This window comes from Solanum verrucosum, unplaced genomic scaffold, assembly GCF_900185275.1.
Source record: "Solanum verrucosum unplaced genomic scaffold, falcon-dt-bn FXZP01000278.1, whole genome shotgun sequence".
Lineage (NCBI taxonomy): Eukaryota > Viridiplantae > Streptophyta > Magnoliopsida > Solanales > Solanaceae > Solanum > Solanum verrucosum.
In genome coordinates, this window is record NW_026020332.1 from 5,266,524 (window position 1) to 5,293,382 (window position 26,859).

At 33.1% G+C, this 26,859-nt stretch overlaps 4 protein-coding genes across 4 annotated transcripts; 3 read left to right on the forward strand and 1 right to left on the reverse strand.

Moving 5' to 3' along the window:
• Positions 1-259: 259 nt before the first annotated feature.
• LOC125836494 (uncharacterized) lies at positions 260-2,809 on the reverse strand. Its single transcript, XM_049515666.1, has 4 exons — positions 2,598-2,809; positions 1,963-2,480; positions 1,601-1,624; positions 260-417 (listed from the first exon to the last, which is right to left on the reverse strand). The coding sequence occupies exons 1-4, from the start codon at positions 2,807-2,809 to the stop codon at positions 260-262; spliced, it is 912 nt and encodes a 303-aa protein (XP_049371623.1).
• A 4,369-nt stretch (positions 2,810-7,178) lies between these two features.
• LOC125836253 (carbonic anhydrase, chloroplastic-like) lies at positions 7,179-9,915 on the forward strand. The gene is made up of 7 exons (XM_049515426.1): positions 7,179-7,290; positions 8,539-8,676; positions 8,870-8,918; positions 9,046-9,162; positions 9,256-9,395; positions 9,494-9,599; positions 9,741-9,915. Exons 1-7 carry the CDS (start codon positions 7,205-7,207, stop codon positions 9,903-9,905), a joined length of 801 nt encoding a protein of 266 aa, XP_049371383.1. The 5' UTR covers positions 7,179-7,204; the 3' UTR covers positions 9,906-9,915.
• A 1,928-nt stretch (positions 9,916-11,843) lies between these two features.
• LOC125836590 (uncharacterized) lies at positions 11,844-17,138 on the forward strand. Its single transcript, XM_049515777.1, has 14 exons — positions 11,844-12,154; positions 12,388-12,532; positions 13,344-13,411; positions 13,533-13,586; positions 13,677-13,760; positions 13,856-13,941; positions 14,129-14,209; positions 14,666-14,796; positions 15,061-15,102; positions 15,882-15,958; positions 16,038-16,131; positions 16,208-16,289; positions 16,546-16,618; positions 16,829-17,138. The coding sequence occupies exons 1-14, from the start codon at positions 12,060-12,062 to the stop codon at positions 16,995-16,997; spliced, it is 1,281 nt and encodes a 426-aa protein (XP_049371734.1). The 5' UTR covers positions 11,844-12,059; the 3' UTR covers positions 16,998-17,138.
• A 6,789-nt stretch (positions 17,139-23,927) lies between these two features.
• On the forward strand, positions 23,928-26,714 carry LOC125836373 (uncharacterized). The gene is made up of 7 exons (XM_049515549.1): positions 23,928-24,003; positions 24,629-24,780; positions 25,393-25,523; positions 25,628-25,845; positions 25,927-26,133; positions 26,295-26,375; positions 26,480-26,714. Exons 1-7 carry the CDS (start codon positions 23,969-23,971, stop codon positions 26,712-26,714), a joined length of 1,059 nt encoding a protein of 352 aa, XP_049371506.1. The 5' UTR covers positions 23,928-23,968.
• The last annotated feature ends 145 nt before the right edge of the window (positions 26,715-26,859 follow it).

Consider the following 26,859-nt stretch of genomic DNA (forward strand, 5'->3'; position numbering starts at 1 on the left):
CAAGAGCTTGACTGTTAGATGCAATGACATTAGGAGACACATGGTGATGTTTGGTAAATAAGGCAGTAAGAGAAAGGTTGTTGGGATAATGTTGTGTGTTTTGTGTGTTGATGGTAACAGATTTTAAGTTAGGAATGTTGACAATGTAATCTTTCAGATGTTGTGAAATTTTATTTTCTCTTTGGGATTTTCTTTGCATTACTGTGGAAGGGATATGTTGTGGTGGTGTTGGAGATGTAATGGCAAGGGCTGGAGGTGGTTATGCAATGGGATCCTCAATGGTGTGGTCAGGTAGATGAATGGGAATTGTATCAGTTACATTGTTAAAGTCACTTACACAGTTATCACATGAGTCTAATTCAGTATAATCAGGAGAAGGAATAGACCTCAAAACAGAAGGAAAAGAATTGTTGTCAGCTGACAAAGTAAAAGGAAAGACATGTTTATGAAAGATCACATCCCTAGAGACATGTATCTTCTTTGTAGCCAGATTCATTACCTTGTAACCTTTGTTCCAAAAAGATATCCCAGGAAAATATGTGGGGTGGTTCTTGGTTCAAATTTATTTCTAAGTACTTTTGGCACAGTGAGGTAACAAAGGCACCCAAAGGATCTAAGTTGGCTATAATTTGGTTTTTTTTATGCAACAGTTTATAGGGGCACTTATTTTTCAGATGGCTTGAGGGAAGCCTATTGATGAGATGGGTAGCTGTCAGAACACATTCTCCATAATACCTTATTGGTAGTTTAGATTGAAACAAAAAGGCTCTGGCTGTTTCCAACAAATATTTATGTTTTCTTTCCACCAAACTGTTTTGTTGTAGTGTGTACGGGCAAATTTTCTGATGAATGATCCATTTGAATAAAAGAAATTGGTGTGCTTCATTGCTAGTAAACTCCAGCCCATTGTCTGTCCTAATGTTTTTTACTGTGGTGTTAAATTGGTTTTCCACCATACTTATGAAATTTTTCAAAACTTGTAAGGCATTGCTTTTGGTACTTAAAAAATGTGTCCAAGTTGACCTGTTGTAGTCATCTACTAATGTAATGAAATACTTGTAGTTGTCATATGTGGATACGTGATATGGTCCCCATAAGTCAATGTGGAGTAGTTCAAAAATGGATTTGGTTTGGCTGGTACTGTGACTAAAAGGTAATCTCTCATGTCTTGCCATTGGACAAATGTTGCAGGAAAAGGTTGTTTGGAAGAAAAGGTGGCTGGTAATGCAGTGATACTTTTCATTTTCACAAAAGGTACATGGCCAAGTCTATTGTGCCACAACAAGTCTACATTATCTCCAGAATTGTTACAAGAATTATGATCAAACAAGACATCAATATTATTGGAAGTAGAAGTACAAACAAGAGGAACAAAGTTGTGAACACTATGAGATTGATCTGCATTAGAAGTAGGTATTTTACATTGATTTGTAAGACAAGGTTTGACAGTAGAAGAATTGTATGTTTTATTTTTACTAGAACCAGAAAAAAGACTATTATTAGGAAAACAACAACATATTTGACTTGTATTGACTCTATTATAAGTCTTCAGGCATCTTGAGCACAAGAAGTAGAGTCCATCTCTGCTATTACCAATCACCTGAGGCCTTTTCACTGAAGGGGCCTGCAACAGACACAATGCATTAGTGAACAAGACTATGCATTTCATAGAAGTTGTTAAGGAATGGACTGAAACTAGATTATACTTAAAAGAAGGCACATATAATACTTGATGTAAAGTGATATTAGATGTGACTGGTACATCCCCAAATTTTGTTACCTTAACTTTGTATCCATTTGGAAGTGAAACTAGTATAGGAAAAGGTAGGGTTCTAATGTTGATTAGGAAAGTTCTGTTAAAGGTTATATGATTTGATGCCCCTAAGTCTATGATCCACAAATTAGCACTTGATTCAAAACATTTGCATGAAGGATCAGTAGAGGAAGAACAAACCACAATACCTGCAAAGTTCATGGATCCAACAGCAACACTGGAGGCATTATTAGCACCAGTATCTTCTCCCACATTCTCATTCTGGAAATGGTGCAGCATGTTCATAATCTGTCCATATTGTTCCTTTGTGAAGCTAACATTTGGATGATTGTTACCTTGTGGTTGTTCTTCTCCATGAGTATTCATCATGTCATTTGCAGCACCATATACATTTGTCACCACTCTTTTTCCTTTGAAGTTTGGGCTTTGTTGTCTGAAACTCTGGCCACCATTGTAACTCTCTGACCTGTAGTTTTGATTATTGTTGCCTTGAGGATACCAATGCAACTTGTAACACTTGTCCCTATTGTGTCCAGTCCTCTTACAATAGTCACACACTATAGCATTTTTACCATTGCTATTGCCTGAGTAATAATTTCCTCCTGAACTGCTATTATCACCTGCATAATTGTTCCCTCCTAAACTGTTGTTACCACCAGCATAATTGCTATTACCACTTGCATAACTGTTTCCTTGATAATTTGTCCTGAAAGTCCTTCCTCATTGACTCTTGTTATTAAGAGAATTTGCATTCAAAGAGATTGAATCTGTGGGCATTCGACCAATAGGCTTAAACTCTCTTTGTTTTTCCTCCTGGATTAACAGTGAGAAAGCCTGTCCCATGGAAGGGAGTGGATTCATCATGAGGATATTTCCTCTCACTACTGTGTACACTTCATTTAGTCCCATAAGGAACTGAATTAAACGTCTATCTTGCTCTGCCTTGTGCATACCATCCTTTGCACCACACACGCATACACAACTACATTGATTTTTCACACTCAAAGTGTTCAACTCCTCCCACAATTTCTTCATCCTCGTATAGTAGACAATGATGTCTAAGATTCCTCGAGTGAAATCTTTGATTTCATTTTGTATCTGGTAGAGTTTTGCCCCATTGGTTTGGTCGTATCTATCCTCTAGCTCCTTCCAAAGTTCAGCAGAATTATTCACATACTCTACATTGTCTGAGATTTCCTTGCGCAATTGAGGTGAATTGGCATTTGGTTTCTCACAACTCCCATCAATAAAACCCAATTTGTTTTTCACTAATAGAGCTCGCATAACTTCTCTTCTCCAGGATTGATATCCTATTCCATCAAATTGAGCAGGGACAAGCATCATCCCTGGGCTATCTGAGGGATGCACATACAAAGCACTATTAGTGTCGTTTCCAGATGTGTTAGTTCCCTCAGATGTGTATACATTGTCGTCGACAACCATGGATGTACACAACAAAACTTATTGTGAATTACTCGACAAGATAAAGAAAAGAAAACTGTGATCGAAACTCAGAAAAGAAAATTGTGATCGAACTCAGATTTGAATCAACACATAAACTTCGAAAATTCGTATCAATTGAAGATAACAATTCAAACAGCAATACAACTAATTAGAAGACGAAGAACAGATCGACTAACCTTGCTCTGATACCATATTAAGAATTACACAGATGGTGAGAACTCAACCATGGCTGAAACTATGGAATCCATAACTGGCAACTGAGAGAAAACAATAACAGAGAAGAAATATGTGATTTGGTAAAATGAGAACTCACACCTTTCATTGATCACCAATGAAGTACTTATATACATGTGTGACTATGCATCAACTAATCTGGAGAAAGAGAAAATATCTAACTAACTAATTAGCTCTCTAACCGACTATGACATCACTAACTAACTGCACTAACTAACTGAAAAATGGAATCTAACTAACTGAATGTCATAATTAATACACACTTTAATCATGATCGTTAATAACTATGCTTTTCTAAAAAATTGAGTATCTTTTTTTCAAATCTGACATATTTTCTTCAAAACATGTTAAATTCACTTACATTAATTAGCTAACAGTTGAAATATGATGATTAGATTAGACGAAGGTCATTAGGGAGACTCTGATTTAGCGCACATTTCATAAGTAAAATGAATTAGGAATGGCCAGCGCAAGTTCAAATTTTACTGTATAAATATAAATAATATAATCAGTTAATATTAATTAAATGTTCCACTTGTTTTTAAGGTCAATTATGATTGCTGGAAGCTTCGATTTTTTTATTTTATTTCTAACCCCTTTTTGATACCCACATTGAAGTCTGACTATTTTGAATTTGCGTTGCGTAGGCCCCTATTTGTTGGAAAGCGTTTCCTACCAAGGGTTTTTTGCATATTCATAACTTAAATCCGAGATTTGAATTAAAAAAAGAGCAGCTCCATCCACTATACCACACGAAAAGGTGGTTCTTCAATCTTTTCACTCTACACATAAACAAACAAATAAGGATCAAAGTTCTAGCTAGGTGTAGCAACTCAATACATTGAATTATTACCCTTAAATCATTTTCAACACTATTGTCATTATTTGGAGTATATAATAATATATTAATATATACATATATATTATATATTTAACGTACTAACAACATGATACATAATTAAATATGATAACTCATTATTAGCTAATTATGACTAGCTATACTAGCTAATCGAGTAGTAGTATAAATAGAAGGCTAAAGAAACCCAAATTTCTCCAAACAAATCCAAATTAATTTCTTTTCCATCTGCTTTTGAAAGACTTAGCAACTCTTCAGTATTTTCTTAATTCACCAACTTTTGGTATACTCTCTTTTTTCTTAAATCATCAGCTTCTTTTTTTCTGTGTAATATATATATATATATAAACTAGCTGTCATATATATGTATAACAACCAGCTATATATCACATTGAGCTAGTTTGTAATTCATGAAATATACTTCTAGTATGTAATTGAAATTATAGACAACTCACTACTAAAACAATCACTATTTTTCCAATAAAATTTAGTTATTCTCACAAATATTTTGATTGAATCATGAGAAAGGAAAATACTAGTGTTTTCAAACGAAAAAATTAGGGTCAATATTTCAATGAAAATTAAGTAGTTTTCATCATGCATTTTTCCACTGAACTGATTTGGTGGAAAATGAATGGAAAAATCGGGTGTGTTTGGTATGAAGGAAAAAAATGTTTTCCATGGAAACTGTGTTTCCTGGAAAACAAATTGATTTTTGACTTATTTTCTCATGTTTGGTTGGTGACTAAAAAATATTTTCCGGAAAAAAATTTTAGTATTTGATTTATGAATGAAAAATGTTTTTGAGAAATATCTTTTATTTTTACTAAAGTAGAAAATAATTTTTGAAATTGAAAATATTTTTTAAAAACAAACTTAATTTTTTTTTTGGGGGATGAGGGGGTTGAGGGTAGGGGTGAAAAATTGAAATTTTGAAGTTGAAAATATTTTTTAAAAACAAACTTAAATTTTTTTTTGGGGGTGGGGGGCTGGTAGGGGGTGGGTGGGGGAGCGGGGGTCGAGGGTAGGGGTGAAAAAATGAATTTTTGAAGTTGAAAATATTTTTTGAAAACAAACTTAAAATTTTTTTTGGGGGTGGGGGAGGGGGCTGGGTAAGAGGTGGGGGGATCAAGGATAGGAGTGAAAAAAATGAAATTTTGAAGTTGAAAATATTTTTTAAAGACAAACTTAAATTATTTTTTTTGGGGGGGTGGGGGGAGCTGGTAGGGGGTGGGTGGTGGGGCTGGGTAGGGATGGGTGGGGGGGGGGTCGAGGGTAGGGGTGAAAAAATGAAATTTTGAAGTTGAAAATATTTTTTAAAAACAAGCTTAAATTTTTTTGGGGGGTGGGGGGGTGGGGCGGCTGGTAGGAGAGTTGGGGGGGGGGGTCGAATGTAGGGGTGAAAAAATAAAATTTTGAAGTTGAAAATATTTTTTTAAAAACAAACTCAATTTTTTTTGGGGGTGGGGGGGGTGGCCAGGGAGGGAGGGTGGGTGATTGAGGATCGGGATGAAAAAATAAAAATTTAAAGTTGAAAATATTTTTGAAAAACAAACTTGATTTTTTTTCTTTTTGAAGGGGGTGGAGGGTGATAGGGGGCTGATGGGGGGAGGGTAGGGGGTGGAGGTAAAAAAATAAAAAATTGAAATTAGAAATATCTTTTAAAAACAACTTTAAATATTTTTTTGGTAGGGGGTGGTGGTAGGGGGTGGGGGTAGGGGTGAGGGTGGGTAAAAAAATTGAATTTAAAAAATAAGCTTTAAATTTTATTTTTATTTTTTTGGGGGAGGGGGTGGTTGGGGGGCTGGTTTGAGGGTAGGGACAAAATAAATTGATTTTTTTAACAAAAAAATAATTGTAATTTGAAGTTGGAAGAGAGTTTTGGAAAATATTTTCCTTAAGTTTTGAAGGGAAGTCATTTTCCTTAAATTTGAGGAAAATGAGTTGATTTGAAAAACATTTTCCAAAACATTTAATCCAACCAAACATGAGAAAATTGGAGAAAAATGTTTTCCTTCATACCAAACGCACCCATCATGTTTCATAACACAAATTTCTTATTGATTATCAAGAGAAAAGGTCTTTGGTTATATATAGTAGTCATGACTAGAGCTTACCGTCTTTTTGTTTTGAGGGTAAGTTTTGTACAAAATTATTAAATGTTGAATCTATATATACAGGTGTATATAATATTACTTAAATTCGTTTAATGTTTTCTTTTATTAATAATCTAGCCAAGTCGTTCATTCTTTATATATATATATATTCATGCTAGCCTACGTGCATGACTTTTTCTCTTTAATTTCACCCTTTTACCGTGTTATAATTAATGACATGGCTAGATTAATGAAAACAGTAAAACTCACCTAATAATTAGTACAAGGTTATTTATTCCATGCATGGATTAATGATTATCAAACAATTATATATAGAGAGAGGCAGAGCCCAGGTTAGGAGTTTGAGGGTTCTAAATCAATTTTGTTTGGAGTTTTTTTTTAATTTTTTTTTTATTAATAATATAATTAAAATAAAACCTCAACAGAGATAAGTACGTGAGGGGACTTATCCAGACATAATATAATTCAAAATATACATATATTTATTTAATTTTTTAATACAAATATAGGGTCTACGAAAAAGTTAATGGGTTCGTGCGAACCCATGACCCCCACCTAGCTCCACCTCTCTCTCTCTTTCTCTCTCTCTCTCTCTCTCTCTCTCTCTCTATATATATATATATATATATATCACATCTAAAAAATGCTTAAACTATAGAAAGCAAACATCGATCTAATTATTTTGAATTATATTATGTCTCGATAAGTCCCCTCACGTATTAAACTATTTTTTTTATGAATATTTGCTAATTAATTCTGATGAAAAATAATGGGGAATTGCAGAAAGAAGACATGACAAACAAATCTTACGAGGAGGCCATTGTTTCCCTCCAGAACCTTCTCAGGTTTGGACCATCTATCGTATGATTCGTATCTAAAGCATTACATGAAATCATGGAATTACTTTTTAAAATTACATTTCCAAAAAAAGAATTCAACTAATTAAATGTGTATTTTACTAAATTAATTTTATTAATGATGATCTAGACCTCTAAATTGGACAAACAACTACTCTACTATCTTACCTAACTATTAATTAATACTAGAGCCGTCAAAAAAGGCTTAGCCCATGGGGCGGCCCGACTCAACCCGTTATTGGGATAGGGTTGAGATAGAATTTTACAAACCCGTTTAAAACAGGGGCTTATAAGTCCAACCCTTTTAGGCCCTTAGCCCTTGAGGCTTGATCGGGGCCGGGCCGGGGTCGGCGCATGGGCCAAATTATTTAATTTTAATTAAAATAAATATTAAAAAAATAAAAATAAAAAACTAGAAAACCTAAATAAGTGTTTGTGGAGTTTTTCTAAGGAGCTTACCTCATGAATTTCTTTATTATTTAGTTTTGAATATAAGACTTGAATAATAAACACTATTTATATTATATATGATAGAATGTTTTATGGCTTGAACAATTAATTTGTTTCTTGATTTCATTTAACAAAATACTTTAAGTAATTATGTATTGCTAATCAAAGTTTTAGTCAGAAGTGTTCTTTAGTTTACCAGTTTGTTTTTCAGATATTATTTACTTAAGAGATTATTATTTTTTCTTTAAATATTTATTGCTAGTTTTTTTTTAGAATCATTGAAACAATGTTACTGTTTGTGACATTGATTTGACATTAAAAAAAAAAAGAGGATCGGCCCGCCCCAGCCCTTGACCCTTCTGGGGTTGGGCAGCGTTGATCATTTTACAGTCCTTTGAAATGAAGGGTCGGCCCGCCCCAGTCCATCAAATTCTTTGGCCTGCGAGGCTTGGGCGGGGTACGGCTGGACTGACCCGTTTTGACAGCTCTAATTAATACTAAGGGTATATAAAGAGAAAAATATAGTAATAAATTTCTCTTTGATTTCATAAATTAGACAAATAAATAGAAATAACTATTTTTTTAATGGGGTCAAGTAATATGAATCGGGTAAAAAATACACATTACCATATTTATGTAGATAAGGTATTTTCGAACGTATGCCATATATGTTTATAATTTGAATTTCTGAATTAGATTTATGGAGAAGAAAATGATCTATGAGTTTAAATTGTGTGCATCGATCGATCAATAATATATGTTAATTTGGAAATCATGGCACTACAGTGAAAAGGGAGAGCTGGGACCAGTTGTAGCAGAAAGAATCGATGAAATCACAGCTGAGTTACAAACAAGCAGCAAACCGTTCGACCCGGTTCACAGGATCAAGTGTGGCTTTAATTATTTCAAAACAGAGATATATGAGTAAGGTTTTCTTTTTTCATATTTATAAATCATAATAATTTTGTCCTTTCTCTCATTTTTTTTTTTAAATAATCAGAAAAAGTGATACACACAAGTGCAGCAACAAAAACATTGAAATTAAACAAAAGAAAAAGAAAAAAAAACGACTTGAAATGACGAGTGCCTAATAATAATATTTTGTTACGTGTATCAGCAAAAATCCAGAACTGTTTGACAAACTCAAAAAAGGCCAGGAACCCAAGGTACAAGATCTTATTACTCCTTCCTTCCGTTTGAAAATAAGTGATATTTTAAATATTCAAGAATATATTAATAATGTTATTTCAATTTTATCGTTTGAGTGTTTTACATAACGAACAAACTATACAGTTTTTGGTGTTTGCATGCTCGGATTCACGAGTGAGCCCATCCATTGTCCTCAACTTTCAGCCCGGTGAGGCTTTTATGGTTCGAAACATAGCCAACATGGTCCCTCCTTATGACAAGGTCATTATACATAATTAATTCCCTATAATAATTAATTTGGTTAATTATTTACCTAATTTTAATTAATTTATATTGGATTTGGCATTGTAACAGCTTAGGTACTCAGGAACTGGAGTTGCCATTGAATACGCTGTTCTCCATCTGAAGGTAGAAAATATTCTAGTCATTGGTCACAGTACCTGTGGAGGTATCAAGGCTCTCATGAGTCTTCCACAAGATGGTTCTGAATCAACGTATGTATCGTTATTTAAGTTATATACACTGATCTGATCGACAATACAACATGACTAATTGAAGAAATTAATATACGGTATATGTGATGATATTGCAGTGAATTTATTGAGAATTGGGTGAAAATTGGATTACCTGCCAAGGCCAAGGTGCTAGCTGAGCATCCAAATATAAGTTTTGAAGAACAGTGCAAATACTGTGAGAAGGTAAAATAATGTTTTGATCTAATAGTGTAACGTCATGTGTAAAATTTATTCCTGGCTTCGTCACTGAAGTCAACTAGTACTAGCTACTACTTTATTGATTAGATATGTATACTAGAAATAATGGAAATGAATAAACTGCAGGAAGCTGTGAATGTATCACTAGCCAACTTGCTGACCTATCCATTTGTGAGAGATGGTTTGGTGAATAAAACATTGGCATTGAAGGGAGGTTACTATGATTTCATTAAAGGAGAATTTAAGCTATGGGGACTTCACTTTGGCCTTTCTCATCCTTGTTCTATCTGAATTCAACTACCATCTTTCTAGTGGGAGAATAGTGACACCTCTTGCTCTTTCTTTTTCTTCGTATTGTATTCGTCTATATAGTTCAAAAAATGTCTAAATAAAATAGAGGGTGGATTCTCCCATTTTATGGTAGAAGACAAGTGGTGAAATTGTCTTTGTAATAACGACTATGTTCGTTGTATTTGTGACGAGGAAGAATTAACCTCTTTATCTTTATGAGTTATAGGGAGAAAAAGACCAAAATTGTCCCTTATCTTTGAGATAAGAATCAAAGTAATCCTTGTATTTTAACATGGAGCACTAATAGTCCTCCATGTTTCAAGAATTGGTACATTTTTAGTACCCTTCCAAATAATCGTTTAATATTTAAACGGAAGTTTCTTTTGCACGTGAGAAAGGCTGTCTCTGTTTCCACCATTGCTAACCAAATCTTCTCCTCAAATAGTACCCATCCATTCCTATGTTCATGACTATCATTTTTCTATCAGACAAACGAAATCAAAATAAAGAGAGTTGCATCTTGTTGTTTTTGAAGAATATTTTATTTTTATTTTTAATTTTTGTTTATTTCCCTTCAATGGAAGTCTCCGACAAGTAAAATTCTTTTTTTTGTATGAATGTAAAATACTTTTTATCATCATTGAGTCTTCTTCAATGTCCTATGTGATAGATTGTTTAAATTCGAGAAAAGAATATAAAAATCTGAGATCATTGGGTGTCCTCTGATTATTGATAACATACTGATAACTAGAATACCCAATTAAATTTAATTGGGAGGATACTACACATGTTGGTTGGTGTTCATCTGCAAACAAGTTTCTTGCACACAAGCTGCTGAGCAATTGTTCCAGTGGGCAGTGATTTTTTGGCCTCATAGTCCATTCTTAGGAATAGATGAATACTGTTTGAGGGAGAAGAAGGAAAAGAATTGGTAAGCAATGGTCGTCTTTCTCACGTGCAAAAAAAAAAATACCGTTTGAATGTTTGACGGTTATTTGGAAGGGTACTAAAAATGTACCAATTCTTGAAACATGAAGGACTATTAGTGCTCCATGTTAAAAGACAAGGATTAATTTGATTCTTATCTCAAAGATAAGGGACAATTTTGATCCTTTACTCAGTTATAGGTAATGTTTACGTACGTTCTACCCATTTGGGTATGTTGTTGTAATAATGACTCTGTTCTGCAGAGGGAATTGGAATAAATAATATTGGAGCAACTAATTTGTTTTACTACTAGTTCAGAAAGTGTGGTCATAGTGATGATTTTCCTTTTGTCATGTGCTTATTGTTGGGTAAAAAAAGTGGTGAACAATAATACTGCATAGGGCTGGCCAGTCTTAGGAGGAATCAATTCACTAGACGTTACAGTAGTCAAGCTCTAGCTGACGGAGGAAGAGCCAAGGGCTGTTATTTCAAATTCAACAAAGCCTTAAAAAATAATATAGGATTGGAGTTCTATTACCCATCGACCTCATACACCGAAACTCATTTTATTAAGAAAAAAGTCAAAATGTAGTTGTCTTGCTTACTACCTCCCATTCCCCCACTCTATTAACCTAAACTCTTTTTATTATTCGTGCATCCAAGCCTTAAACTCTTTTCAATATTCGTGCGTCCAAGCTAAATGAGCAAAATTACGGCCCACACATTAAGAACAAGGCAATTATTTTCTTAGTATATGATAATTACTTGTGAAGGCAGTTTGTATAAAAATGGACCAACACAATATAACTTGTGAAATCGTAATTTTCTATTATTCTACTCGTTGTACCTTTATAGAAATTATTTTAGCATAATTTCATAAGAAAGGGGTTAAAAAATTATTTTAGCAAATTATATTTATAATATAAAAAGTATACATTACTTTATAAAATAGGCTAAAAAAGATTGTTGGGACACAGTGCATTGAACTGTATTATAATTTGAAAATGAAGATTTAGGACGTGGTAGTTAATTTCATATGCCACGTCACTGAATCGGCGTCCATTTGAAAGCTGAAACAGTCGCTGTAAGAAGAGGAACTCCCGGCCAAAGATTCTGAGATTTCGGAATTTCCCTAACCGCCTTTTTTTTTGCTTCTTCCCTACTTGGGTAATTTCCGGTGTTCACTTCACTGTAATTTGCATAGCAAGTGTGAAAAAAGAGTGAGAGATGGGGAACTTGTGGTCGGCCGCCGTAGAACCTCCACCGCCTATGGTCTTAGTTCCGCCGCTCTTCGATTTTCCTCCTCTCGCCGCCCGTACAAGGTTATTCTAACCTCTATTCTCAATTATCACTATTTATTTTGTTTGATATGTTCCTTACAATTTGCTGGGAAATCGAATCCTCACCTTCACCCTCACCAACATTAATTAAGTTTAAGTTTAGATAGTGAACTAATAATTTCCATGTGAATGCTAGCTTCAATTTGGGAAATCGAACCAAATTTTGCCTCTTCGTACAAGATTTAGTTATATAATATGGTCTTTGTGCGGTGTAGGATGCTGGAATCATCATATAACATGTTGTTTGGGAAACTGGCATTGAGATGCCTTTTTGAGGATTATTTCGAGGAAGCTAGGCATTTTAGCACCAGAATTATGCTTAAGCCAATTGATGATCCACACGTTGATTTGATTGCAACTGTATCCATCTATAGTCTTATGAATTTGGTTATATTAGTAGCTAGTATGAGTTATATCCCTCCAGCTCTCAGTCTTTTCAATTCTTTTTATTTTGGCAATGTGCTTGTGGGCTTTGGTCTGGAAAATGTTGGGAAATTTTTCACACCATAATTCACTATTAAGAGGCAAGAACTGCTTCTACTTGGAAAGGTTTTGTTGCTGGTCAATTTGAAATATGTGGCATTTCAAATTTGGCAATGTGCTTGTGGGCTTTGGTCTGGAAAATGTTGGGAAATTTTTCACACCATAATTCACTATTAAGAGGCAAGAACTGCTTCTACTTGGAAAGGTTTTGTTGCTGGTCAATTTGAAATATGTGGCTTTGCGATTTCGATTGTCTACAGAGAGACATATTTAACATTTTTAAGTCAGTGGCTGTGGAGTACCATAATATCCATTATTCCTTTGTGACATTAATGTTTTGAACTTAGCATAATTATATGTTTTTAAGGTTCTTCGGTAATATATGTATATATGTTAAATTGGTCAAGCTGAAGTTGTAGATGTGCCAGACATGCAGTCTTCATCCTCCGCAGATTGTCAAGGTACTAGTGTGCAAAATTCACCTTCCTCAGTAGTTTATGTGTTTTCACAATAATAGTTCTCAACTTCGTCAACTGTATCTTCTCTTGTAAAAGATTACATTACGCCTTGTCCTGTGTGTGTTCCATCAAGTTGTCTATGGACAGTATATTGGTATAGCTTTAACATTTTCCTTGCCTCATGACGGGTTAACTTGACAAGAAACAAAGTTTTTCCTTAGCCTTCTTAGGTTGGAGGCCCGCTTGATCACAAGCCTGAGGAGAAAATTGTAGGAAATGCCCAATTTCGGTGGCAAAGGTATTCTTGTCTTTTGCTTTAATTTTATTTTGGCTTCTTGAAGATTTATTATCTTTGTGATGTGATTTTTTGCACATGGTAAACTTCTTGATTATCTCTGAAAGTCCAAATTGTGTTCCAGTGATGTTGAGGATCCACATACATTTGTCGATCTTTTCGTATCAAATGATGATCCGTAAGTCTGAATCACTTCCATAAGAAGTTTCTTCTTTCTTTAGATTGAAAAACAACAGTACCATTGTTCTTCCATTTGCTTCTTTTCTAGGACACTGCTGATGAGATCATGTGCATTCTACCCTAAATTCGGGTTTGGAGCTTTTGGCATTTTCCCAGTGCTTTTAAAGAATAGGTTGGTTTGATTCTGTTATAGACCGGGATGTCAGATTTGTTTGTCTAGACTTGTGAACATGTATTGACTGATATATGATCATTTTGAATGTCCAGAGTATCTTCACAAGATTATGGAGTCATGGGTTTGAGATATGGCTCATCAAATCTCTCGGTTGGAGCTACTCTTATGCCTTTCGCTTGTATGTGACATGCAATGATTAAGTTACTAAGTTTTATGTTCATACATAATGGGACCTGTTGTTGCTTACATGAACTTGCTTTTCCTAAGTTTTCTGGTCTGGACATTCCTTTTTATCAGCTGTGAGTGGAATAATCTTTTGCTGTTTCTTGTTTAATTCATAAGTGGACTAATGAATGTTGGTGCAGTGGGAGATGATGTTCCCAAAAGTGCATGGCTGGTGAGCAAGATGGGAAGGTTAACCACCGGGGTGCAGTATGAATCACAGTGTAATTTTCTTGGACTCTACCACTGACTTAGTTTCCTTGGTAAAGAGATATTCATTATTTAGTCACTAGTAAACAAGATATACCCCTGATTGGAAAAAATGATTTTGTGCTGATAAATTCAACAAAATAAGATGTCCTATTCTTCCCATTTATGCGTCACATATCTGACCTTTGTCTTCCAATAAAATAAGATGTGTAATACATGTCTCTAATCCTGTGCAAGGAATCCATTTGCTGTGAACATGCATGGCCACTTCACATGGTGGAAGTGCTTTAAGCTTATTTCGATGTTTTATAGGGTAAAAGCTTGGGTATCTAAGAGAAAATGTTCCTTTACAGTTCATTAATTGCTTCTTAACCCAATGATGCATGCATGCATAGTGAGTGAGAGAGAGAGAGAACAACTCAAAATTCATATGGGACAGTATTTTTATTGGTTCTGTTTACTATTGATAGTTGGAAGCAAAAATGACCAAAAGTTTAAGAACTTAGAAAATTGGAGCTGTGCTATTGGCTACGGAGTGGGATCAGGCAGCCCTTTGAGCCCATCCTTCAATTTTGGCCTTGAGCTTGCGAAAAGTTCACAGGTTTGTTGCATTTCCTTATTTCAGTGGTTTGCTAAGATCTCTTTTGTGATAATTTTCTGCACTACCGCAAAACCCTTGTTCTCATTTGTTGCTATAGACTTTTGGGCCTAATTCTAGACCCATTTCTGGTTGGATCAGGAGAATATTTTATGAAGTTTTATTGGCTAGATACTAGTTGGTTATGCACTGACTATTGTTTTCAATTGCGTATTTTGTAATTTGTACCTGGGGTATACTTCTTATATTAAATAATTTTTTCTGCAGTTTATTGCTTCATTCTATCAACATGTGGTGGTTCAAAGACGGGTATGCTTCTCTTCCTTAAGGAAATGTCATTCAGGATGTTTAGCATCATTGTTTTTAAATGCAATTTGGATTTGCATCAAGTTCAATTTATTTTGGAAGTATTGTCTATTTTAATCAGCGGCATGTGATGATAAAAGTGCAATTTTGCTGAACGGGTCCCCAAGAATTATGTTGCATAATATGCCACTAACTCCTCCTTTTATCTTGGATTTAGATATTTGTTATAGTTAATCTGTTTTTACGCCTATTTAGTACATACAATGTGTTCTCTGGGTCTTGGCAAGTTTTTCTTTTCTGCTGATTTGTCAAAGAGGAAATATGCATCAATGGTTTCCATGGATTTGAAGTTGTATTAACGTCTGTATAATAGAACATTTCTGTAATTTTAACTATTCCTTGGTTTAATTGAGACCTCATGTATTGAATTATCTCTTGCCAGTGCGGAAAGTATGTATAGTCCAATTCTTCAGGAGTGGTGTGCAACAGACAATCTGGAAAGTAAAAGAAGTACACAGGAAAATCATAGAGGGCTTACCACTAATCAGATTAGAAAGGTGGTTTCGCTGTTAGTTTTCCGAAAAATACAGAGGCGATAAAAGTTCTTATTAATGTAAAAAGCTTTAATTTGAGATCTCCTGGTTTTGATGAACATTAATTTGAAAACAGAAACAGAACAATGTGTGCTTGCTTATTTTGATTTACGGCTTTTGACATTATTCTAGAAGTTTTCTGTGATTCATTAATGGTAGTACTAATACAAGTAATTTATGTAATATCAGGTGAAAAATCCATTAGAAGAAGACGAAGTAGTTGGAATTACTAACTATATAGATTTCGGGTTTGAGTTGCAGACAAGGTATTCTGAGATAGTGTAGCAAGCTCTAGGCTGGCCAGAGTAGAGTAGGATCTGACTTGGTTGTAAACTTTTGTGGCAGTGTAAATGATGAGAAAGCTCCGGCCAGCAGCATCCACGATTCCACTTTTCAAGTTGCTGCATCTTGGCAAGCTAATAAAAACTTTTTGGTCAAGGTAATCACCTTCTGGATTTTCTCTTTTGCGTACTAACCAAAACCAGGGGTAATAACTGCAAATGTTACTTCCACAGGGAAAGGTGGGGCCTCTAAGCTCATCTGTAGCTTTGGCGTTTAAGTCATGGTGGAAACCTTCCTTCACTTTCAATGTTTCAGGTAATAATGATTTATGCTACACATATAACATAATCAAAGAGTGTATTTGTTTTACTGTTGTAATTTTTAGTTTATCCCGCCCCTGAACACTAACTGTATCACAATATGTGCTAAAACGATATCGTGAAAGAATAATTTAACTGTTGGATTTTCATGCCAACTGGTGTCTGCCCTTCTCATATTAAGAAGTATAGATCAGAAGTGCTGAGCCTCAGTGGCTGATGATATCTGATAATCACTTTATGTTGGTTGACAGCTACTAGAGATCGGGCAAAAGGAGCAACAGCCTTTGGATTTGGCATTCGTGTTGACAACATTAGAGAAGGAAGGTTGGTTATCCTTCAGTTGTATATTGAGTCCATATATATTTTCACAATTAGTAGATATCACCAATTGTACTGCCAGCAAGCTAGCAAAAGCTGGCTGACAATTTCCTTTAATGGAGAGGCAGGAATCATTACCAAGTGTAACGTGTCCAGTAGATATCATAGGAACTTCTTGAAAAGATTTCTTAGTTCTCGATATCTTTGAAATTGCAGCTATCAAAGGGCTGATCCAAACTTTGTAATGCTGACACCAACCAAGGAGCACTTGGCAGAAGGCATACACTGGAAAGTTGGGAAGAGACCATTACTTCAATCTGATGTGAATTCTGGGAATTTTGATGGCATGCCTAGGGAATTAAGACCATTTGGCAAAATGTTGTAGTCTCATTTGATTTTTCAACTTGTCATTCTTATAGCTTTTGAGTAGTAGCCTCTGCGGCGCCATAGCACAAAAACTTTGTGCTATTCTTTTTGCATCTTGTTTAATCTGGTTAGATAGTACACACATGAAAAGTGCTCTCTAGTTTTGTTCTGGAGGACGACTATGGTTGTTCTGCTTCTTATCTAGGTGGTTGTTCCAATTCATTAAAGCAGAATATTTCGGTGTAAGCATCTAAAGTTTCAATTCCTGAAATACAGCAAACAAAAAAGGAAAATAGCAAGCAAACTAATCTTTATAAAATCATTAAGAAAAAGATATAATCCCCTGATTCTTCTCTTCACGGATGTTCTTGATTTGATGGAATACTTGTGGCTCAACACTTGGAGCGAAGACTTCTTTGTATGCGGAAGACTTGCAGATCACCACCAAAGAGCAAGGATGCTTTATGTATTTCTATGTGTATGTATGTGTCTATATGTTGGTCTTATGAAGACCTCTTTATCTAAGCTTGAGCTAGGGCTTTAGGGGTATTAATTTTGGTCCGAGCAATTTTGAGGCCTGGGCCTGAAGAACATAAGTTGGGCTCATCTTGTCAACTTAATGGACTGACCCAAATGTAATTTGGACTTGATTTAAGTCATATAATTTTGATTTAAATATTAATCCGACTTTATTAACCAGTAAATTAATTTGGTCAACGTATCATAAATTTAAGATTTAATCCAAATTTAGTATGAATTTATCAATAAAATTTCACTGTCTACAATCGGGATTCCCTGAACTCGACATGTTCTATTCAATGTATACCTGCATTATTATTGTAGGTTTTGATTACCTTCCTAAACTTGGCAGCTTGATGTGATAAAGAGTGAATAAACTCGATCTCTTTTAGATGCATAATATTGATAAAAATTGAAAAATCAGCTTCTAAGTGATTATCTTTCAATTAGTAATTGTCACTAATAAAAATAAACAAATGCAAGCGTTTAACACATTTCCATCGTTTGCAAGAACTTTTTTTTTCCCTTTACAATCTAATAACTTGAAAAAACTAATCTCATACTATGTTTTTAATTTTAGCAGCTCTCTGTAGAAGCAAGAAAGTAGAGATATATAATACAACAAATAAAGAATTTTGCAATAATTATTTAGCGATAATAATAAATATGATATTTCTAACCAATATTTTATATAATGACAGTCTAAATTTTAGCGACTCTAAATATAATAATAATAATAATTCAATTATTGTTAAATATTTTTGCAACAAAACATAATATAGGAACTAAAATATTTTTTATTACCGCTAAAAAATCTATTTTATTTTATTGTGGTGATATATGGACAAAAAGATGTGGGAGGTCAGTCAAAGTTTGGAACTTTTCATTTCTCTTTTGGTTCGAACCTTTGAATGATAAAAAGTGAAAACTATAGTCTATAGAGAAAAGAAATTAAAGTAGTCGCATATGCAAAAAGGAAAATTAAAGGATTGAACTTGTCATGCACGTACGTGTTTATATTATTCATTCTGCATGCATAATTTACCTATTTAATTGTTTCTTATTTATGAATCAATCTCCTAACTTCTTTTTATATTTTAATTAATCATCCAACATTTATTCTCCACTAATTAGTACCCCCTTAATTTGTTAAGTTTTTGAGATATACTAAAATATTAATTAAACTTGGTGTAACTGTAGAGTCTATGATTGGTGTAAAGAAGTTACATTTCATATGTGACTCTTTTCTTTAATTAGTTTTATTTTAGATAAAAAAATTATTTAATTATAATTTAATATTTCAATTTTTCGATTTGTACCTTTAACGATACTAGACATGTTGTTATAGTTGCAGAAACATCATTATAACAAATTTGAAACCACATGTCGTAGCACCAATATTATTATTATTATTATTATTTTGACGAGAGGAAGTTGCTCGGATGGTAAGCATCCCTCACTTTCAACCCGAAGGTTGCGAGTTCAAGTCACCAAGGGAGCAAAAGAGGTGGGAGCTCCTAGGGAGGGTAAAAAAAAAAAGCAAAAAAAAAAATATTCTTTTTTTAATGGAGGGTTCAATCAAAAGGTATCACATAAAATAAAATCGAGACGATAATTATTTAGATTATGAGAGCAAGCTCTGTTCTAGTTGTCAAATTAAAGTAGCACAAATAGCAGTAGTTGTAGCAAATTGCAGAAGAAGAACAAAAAATGGTTTCATAACCTTCATATGCATGCAGAGTCAAAATTTAAAATATATAAACCTAGAATTTTATTATTTTAAACGCAAATTTTGTATCTTAATTTTTAACTCCGCCTTGTAGCGATGAATATAGGGATATCCTTCAATATTCACATATACATCACATCAGTACGTATCCACTCCCTCTACGTACACGATTATTGGTGGCTTGCCTTTTGACCGTTTTGATTTTTGAAGAATCTTATGCTTTCTAACTTTTTAATTTGTTACGTACCCAATCCGTTTGTTAAAGAGAAAAAAACAAAGGAGCCATGTCAAAGAGAATAATTGTCTGTATATCCATTTTTTCGTATTTTTAAAGATTTCTCCAATGAAATAATTTTTTGGAAAATATTATGTTAAATGTATTTTCCTATCATCAACACTTCATTTAAGTGGTGAACCACAAATTTGCATACTTCTATGTTTGTGATTAAAGTTTGACTCCGCTTTCGTAGTGAAATTTCAACAACAAGTATTTCATTGATTCAAGAATAAGCAAGAGTTCTTTGAGTTGACGGTCTTGAAGAGAATTAATCAGATAATTACATTTTTCTAGTGATGGTTTTAATTATAAATATTATAAACCTCACACAAATTATTGAGACTAAAATATTAAATATTTATTGCTAAAAAAACAACTCCACCCATCCTCACCGTCCACCGATTAGGGCGGGTCTTTAGAGAATGGAAGTCAACAATTTTTACTCATATATAAAATGTTATCAAATATTTATAAGTATTTAATTATAAACTCAATCTATTATATATTAATTTAAAATTATAATAAAATTTTAAATTTTAAATTCTGAATTTGCTTCCCTCGATATCCTACCTAGTAGGCTAGCATCCTAGTTCCGGCACCACCCCACCACCCACTCCTTCGCACAATCACTTCTTAAACCCATCCTGTCTCTACCTTCATATTATTTATTATTTATATAAAACTTATTTTAAATGAAAATATATAAAAACCTAAATGTTCTCTGGCATATTCATTCATATTCGTTACGTATTTTTCACCTTCATTAGTTGACAGTCCCATACTAGACAATATTTAGGTCTGAAAACACGTGGCACACAACTTACATAAAATTATTCTTACATAACGTAAACAAATACTTGACCGCGATAAAGATTATTATAAAGAAAGGGAACAAATTTAATTAAAAGTCATCATCAATAAGGTTTGTTTAGTCGATGGAATTAGAATTTAGATATAAATTAATGGATATTTTTATGAGATTAGCAATTTCACCTCCTCTATGGAATAGCTTCGATGAACACAATTATTTCTAATTTTATACCCTTCTAGTGCAATATTTTTCTTTTTTGCATTATTTTAGTTATAAGCCAATTTTACAGATAATAATTGGAGATCATGATAATTTACCAAAGAATTATTGCAAGCAATTTATTATAACGATTAAACTGTGTTAATGGTTAAACTAATTAATTTTCCTTTATCGGCTAACTTAAATATTTATCAATTAACTTGTAGTTTATGTCGACTTTTTTTTCCCAGATAATATATATATGACTCCACTTATCAAGATAGTTGCAATCATTTTTGAAAAGGATAAATAATGTCTTTAACGTATTAAAAAATGTCTTTCTTTCATTTATTGGATTAAATTTGTCCCTTCTTCCACTTTTTTGGCTAAAAAATGTCGTTAATGTACTAAAAATAGATCAAATTTGTCTTTAACGTTATTTAAGCCTGAAAACAATGTCAGAGACAAATTTTATCCAATAGGTAGAAGGATGACATGTTTGAATCATGTTACAGTAAGGGTGTTTTGAGCCATTATAAGGTAGCAGATTTATTTGATCCCGTTGGTAAACAAATACATTTTAAAATCATTTCTAATGCGTTAAAGAACATTTTTTATTCTTTTCAGTAATTACTTTTGGGTGATTATTAGATAGTAGATGGAAATTTTCCACTATCATCAATATATAGAAGTTTAACTTTCTAATGTATCCTCCCTCAGCTAGAACCAAAAAGAAGAATAGAAGGGTCCCAACTCACAAGAATCTACTAAATTACTACTATTATTGAACTGTAAATCACTAAATTTACATCTTTTCTCTAGCAGCATCCATAATATACGAATATATTAAGTGGGGTCCCATTTTGGTCAAAAAGATAGAGTTGAATAAATAGAGTGACTTCCAGTATTTGTTAGTGAAAAAAAAAGATTGACCAAATATCTTATGGTGAAAATCTTAGACAAAGATCGTAACTTTAGAGGAAAAAAACATATCTGATAGTATCTTAGATAATCATAGGTAGCAAGTGGGCAAGTAACGCCCAATCACATCCACAACCTTTGACTTCGAATCCTACTATATATGATTACGTAGGCTTTATAAAAAAGTATGATTCACATAATTATTATATAATATAGTATGATTCAAAGTATTATTATATATAGTATGATTATACAGTTTGTTCACATATCCCTAGTTCTAGTTTAGGAGTTAATATTACTTAGATTCATGCTAGTTTATAATATTATAAAACTTATCAGATTTTGGATTTCAGATATATGTATCTAGCGCGCCCAGATATACATGAGGTTAAAATTAAGTATAATTTGTTATAGATACACTATATCCAAATGGATTTGCATGTGTATCTAATTCTCTCGCTCGTCACTCTCCTATCGTGCTCGCCACTCTCTCTATATCTGATATCCCAGATACATGTATCTAGTGTGAGTCACATGTATTTAGAAACTTGCTCCCCACCCTCCTGTATATCCCGCTCTCCTCTCTCCTTCTCTCGCACACTTTTCTCGTTGTTAGTATCTCTGTATTTAATATGTATTGGCAATAAAAAAGAAATAATCCTGTTCCTAATACTTTAACCATCCTACACACACCACCCTTACCACAATTAAATAGTGAAAAAGGAATAATAATTTAGGCATAATAACATCTGAAATTGTTACAGTAAGCTATGACATAAATCCTTATCATATTTCAAAAAAGAAATACACATATCTCTCCCTCATGAATACTCTATAACAGAGCTTAATTAATTTGCAGCCGCCTGAATCAGTCCCTTTATGAATCTAAATAAGATTATGTGAATAGGTAAAAGTAAAACTAACATGATCATAAAAAAGGAATACCTTATCTACAGCCTCTAATAATGCTTTTTCCGATAGTACGTCCCATTTTTACCTTAGTGCATTATGACATATTGCATTAAGATTTTCAATTTCTTATCCTGTTATATCATATAGTACTATAAATATTCTTTATATCAATATATCTTTGTCAACTCAAATAACATAAGTATATATTAACGTTAATTTTGGCCTTTCTGACAGGACATGTACGGTCGAAATTAATTTTAACTTGAAGAGTCTTTGATAAAGATATATATGTATCAATAAAGCATTTATTCTGATCACTTCACATATAGAAGATAATTACAACCATAACTCTGGCATCTCATTCATTCCTAACTTTAACTTTTACTTGAGCATATATCATATTTAAGGATGATAGGATGATAAAATTAGTTCATATTTAAATTGTTTGAGTTTGAATGAGTTAACAATTTGTTCACATATTTATAACTCTTAACACATTTGATCAGTCTTATTCATCCTATCTAAAAGTTATAGGTTGATTTGAAATATATATGTAGCTATCAAATAGATCTATGAAAACTATTGTCAGGATATTTTTCTTAATAACTTTTTTTTGTTTGATGAATTAAAAATTATTAGGTAATTTAACAAATTATTTTTTAAAAACAATTTAATTGGGACATGACTATTATGTATCTTATCCTAGATTCAGTCAATTTCAGTCCAAGTAATACTTAAACGATTAATAGCTCACCTATTATTAACTCATTTTATTTTAACATATCATAAATTCAACATTTAATTAGCTCATCCATTTGACATCCCCAAATTGATATGTACACCTAATTAGTTAGGTTACACAAGAGTCAAACTACAAATATATTACTTAATGTTTACCTTTCAAGTATGGTTGGTAAATTTAGAAAATGAATAAATGAATTATATTGACATGTAAAATTTTCAAATTTTTTTAGAACCTTAGATATGAGTGGTCTTGCTGATTCTAGGACATGGTGCTGTCAAATATTCTAGTATAGCCAGAGGACAGAGCTAGGTGGGGTTCGTTGGTTCGATCGAATCAATATTTTTATTAGATTTTATATTTGTACTAGAAAATTAAATAAATATATGTATATTAACTTGTGCCCCTAGCAAAATTGCTTGATGACTCAATGGTAATGAAGAAGTCGTGGAAATGTTTTTCACACTAATGTTGTGGATTTGAACCCCACTATATATTAAAAAACCACAAACTCTTAATCTTGATTTCGTCTCTGAGTATAGCCCAAATAGTGGGGTCCCAAGGATTTTGATTACTACAAAGGTTTTTAATTTTGCATAGTTAACCAATCTCTCTCTCTCTCTCTCTCTCTCTCTCTATATATATATATATATATATATATATATATATATATATATATTAATTAATATACCAATCTTATAAAAATGAAAATTTTAATCTATATTGTATACACGATATTTTAATATTGTAGCATCAAAAAAAGTGTCAGAGGCTTCATCTTCTGTTACCTATATAAATACCTTCATGCCCTCTCAACTATTCTCACCAATCTCCCTTCTCTATTCACTTTTCAATATTTTTCAAGCACTATTATTACTGTCATGGATCATAGATATGAGTCTTCTGAGACTCTTAGGTACTATATATACATATGTAGTTTTTGTTTTTCCCAAAGTTTTACTAATTAACTTGTTTTTGTATCTTATATATCACACCTACTTGTTCAACATTATACTTCTATTCTGTCCTTCTAAAAGAAACATCGGCTCTAACAATTCCATCGTCATCTACCAAAACGATTGGAAATGTATTTAAAAAGTAGGCATACTACGACGTACAAAAAGTTCACGCCCTTCCTTATCTCTAAAGATAGGGTGTCCTAACCATCCAACCGCTATTCCATCCCCGTTATCCATTGAACCTGCTCTGAATAATCCTCCTTTTCCCGGATTATTGCCTATGTAATCATAAAAAGCTAATTTTTCAGGAATTTTAGACCAAGCTTCTGATAAACTTTGATTTTCCTCTAGCCCAGCACTAACTCTTTGATATATTAGTATCCTTTCAAATAGATTTAAATTATATTCGATTTTTATACTATATATCAGCGAATTTTAATCTATGATGAAGGGTTAAATAATGTTTTATCATAGCTAATTACATTACTTACCTTATATATAAATGACTAGATTGTGCAAATTTGTTTATATTATATTGTCAGTACGTAGAACTTAACCCCTCTAAAAATTCATGGACTACAGGAACAAATGTGCAGCATGCTATAGGCAGTTCAACAAAATGGAGCATCTAGTTGAACACATGAGGACATCTTATCATTCAGTTCATGAACCCATATGTTGGATTTGTAGAAAACATTGTCGATCTTTTGAATCTTTGCGAGAGCATCTCATTGGTAATCTTTTTTTTTTCTTCTTAGCAACAAGTTGCAATAGTACTAGTCTAGATATATAGGCGGAGCTAGGTGGGGGTTCGTGGGTTCTGACGAACCTTCTAGCTTTTTTGTAGACTTTGTATTTGTACTAGAAAATTAAATAAATAAATATATGTATATATATTAACTTGTGAACCCCTAACAAATTTGATTGACAACTCAGTGGTAAGGAACAGTGGCGGAGCCACCTTACCATTTCGAACCCCCTTTCGCGGAAAATTATATTATTTTTACATGGTTAAAATATTTTTTTAGGTATATATAGTAGATGTCGAACCCCCTTCGGCTACTTCGTGTGTCTATTTCTTCAGATTTTGAACCCTCTTATCGAAAATTCTGGCTCCGCCACTGGTAAGGAAGGGTCGGGCGGTGAAAATGATTTTCACACTAATGTTGTGGCTTCAAACCCCACCATCAAGCATATTTGCAATATTTTTCTCTAAATTTACAACCCCCAAAATCTTAATTCTAGCTTCCCTCCGAGTCTAGTTAACTTTTTTCTGCTAAATTAGTCACATTATTGTAACATGATTATGCGTTGCTACCAAATTGTGCTTTATATGGGATTTTTAGGACCATTGCCAAAGGCTGAGTGTGAGAAGATTTTCAAGGAACGTGGATGTGATATTTGTTTGACATTCCTTGCTAGCCGGAATGCACTAAGGGCTCACAAGGAATCATGTCAATTCTCACGCTCAAATAATGTATGCTTATTCCAACAACACAACTATGGTTAAACGTAACTCAACTTATTCATTTGACACCTTATTTTTTTCTCATAGTTTTAAATATATTTGTTAATTTTCAGGGTTTGCTCTATCGCATGACTAGGTTGGGATTAGGTTTTCAAGATGACCTAAAAATTGGCAATAGTCAAGGAAGAGTTGTTGCTCTTTCCTGCAAAATGGTGGGCGGTGGCACCGATGGCTCTCTTGATATTTGTGCAAGAGTTTGCCTCATTGATGAACATGAAAGAATCCTCTTTGAATCCTATGTTGCACCAAATATTCCCATCACTAACTATAGGTAATTAATTAATTATCGTACTAAAGTTTAATTAATTAACATAATATAGACGATTTGATCAATAATATTGTTAATGTTTAGGTATGAAATATCGGGGATAAGGCCAGAATACATGAGAAATGCAATGCCACTAAAGCAAGTATCAAGAAAAATTCAAGATTATCTTTGTAACGGGGAACCTATTTGGCAAATTCGTACTAGAAGTGGAAGGGCAAGGATCCTTGTTGGTCACAATTTGGATCATGATTTAAAATGCTTAGAAATTGAGTACCCAACAATAATGATAAGGTAAACACAACATGCATGTACAATTAGTAATATGATAAGAGAGTAAATTTACTAAATTACATTAATTACTCCTATTAATTACAATCAAAGTAAAAAATTATATGTAAATTTCTCCTATTGTTTAATGTTTTTTGTTTTTAATATTTTTAATTTGTATGTAGGGATACGGCAAAATACCCTCCACTAATGAAAACAAGCAAGCTGAGCAACTCACTCAAGTACTTGAGCAAAGCTTATCTTGGGTACGTACATACGTAAATACTTTAAATTGTTAATTATTGTGACTTTTTATGTTCAAATTCACACATCGTCCTGAATCAATCTTAATTGTCTTGTAATCGAATAGATATGAAATTCAGATAGGAGTGCAAGATCCATATGATGATTGTGTTGCAACAATGAGGTTGTACATGAGAATGAAATCACAAGTTCATAAAAGGGAGAATTATCCACTTGCAACTGACCCACAAAATCGTAATAATTTTGCATCATGGAGGGAAAATGAGCTTGAGAAGATGATGCCTCCACAATTACTAGAAATCTCACGGTCTGATTATTATTGTTGGTGTTTGGATTCCTAGGAAATTGATCTACTGAACGACAATCGACTATGATATATACTTATTCAATAATGTAATAGTATTACTTTTTATTATTACTACATCTTTGAGTTGTTTTGGTTTTTGATATAATGTATGAAATTATATGACCATTTTGATCTTTAAT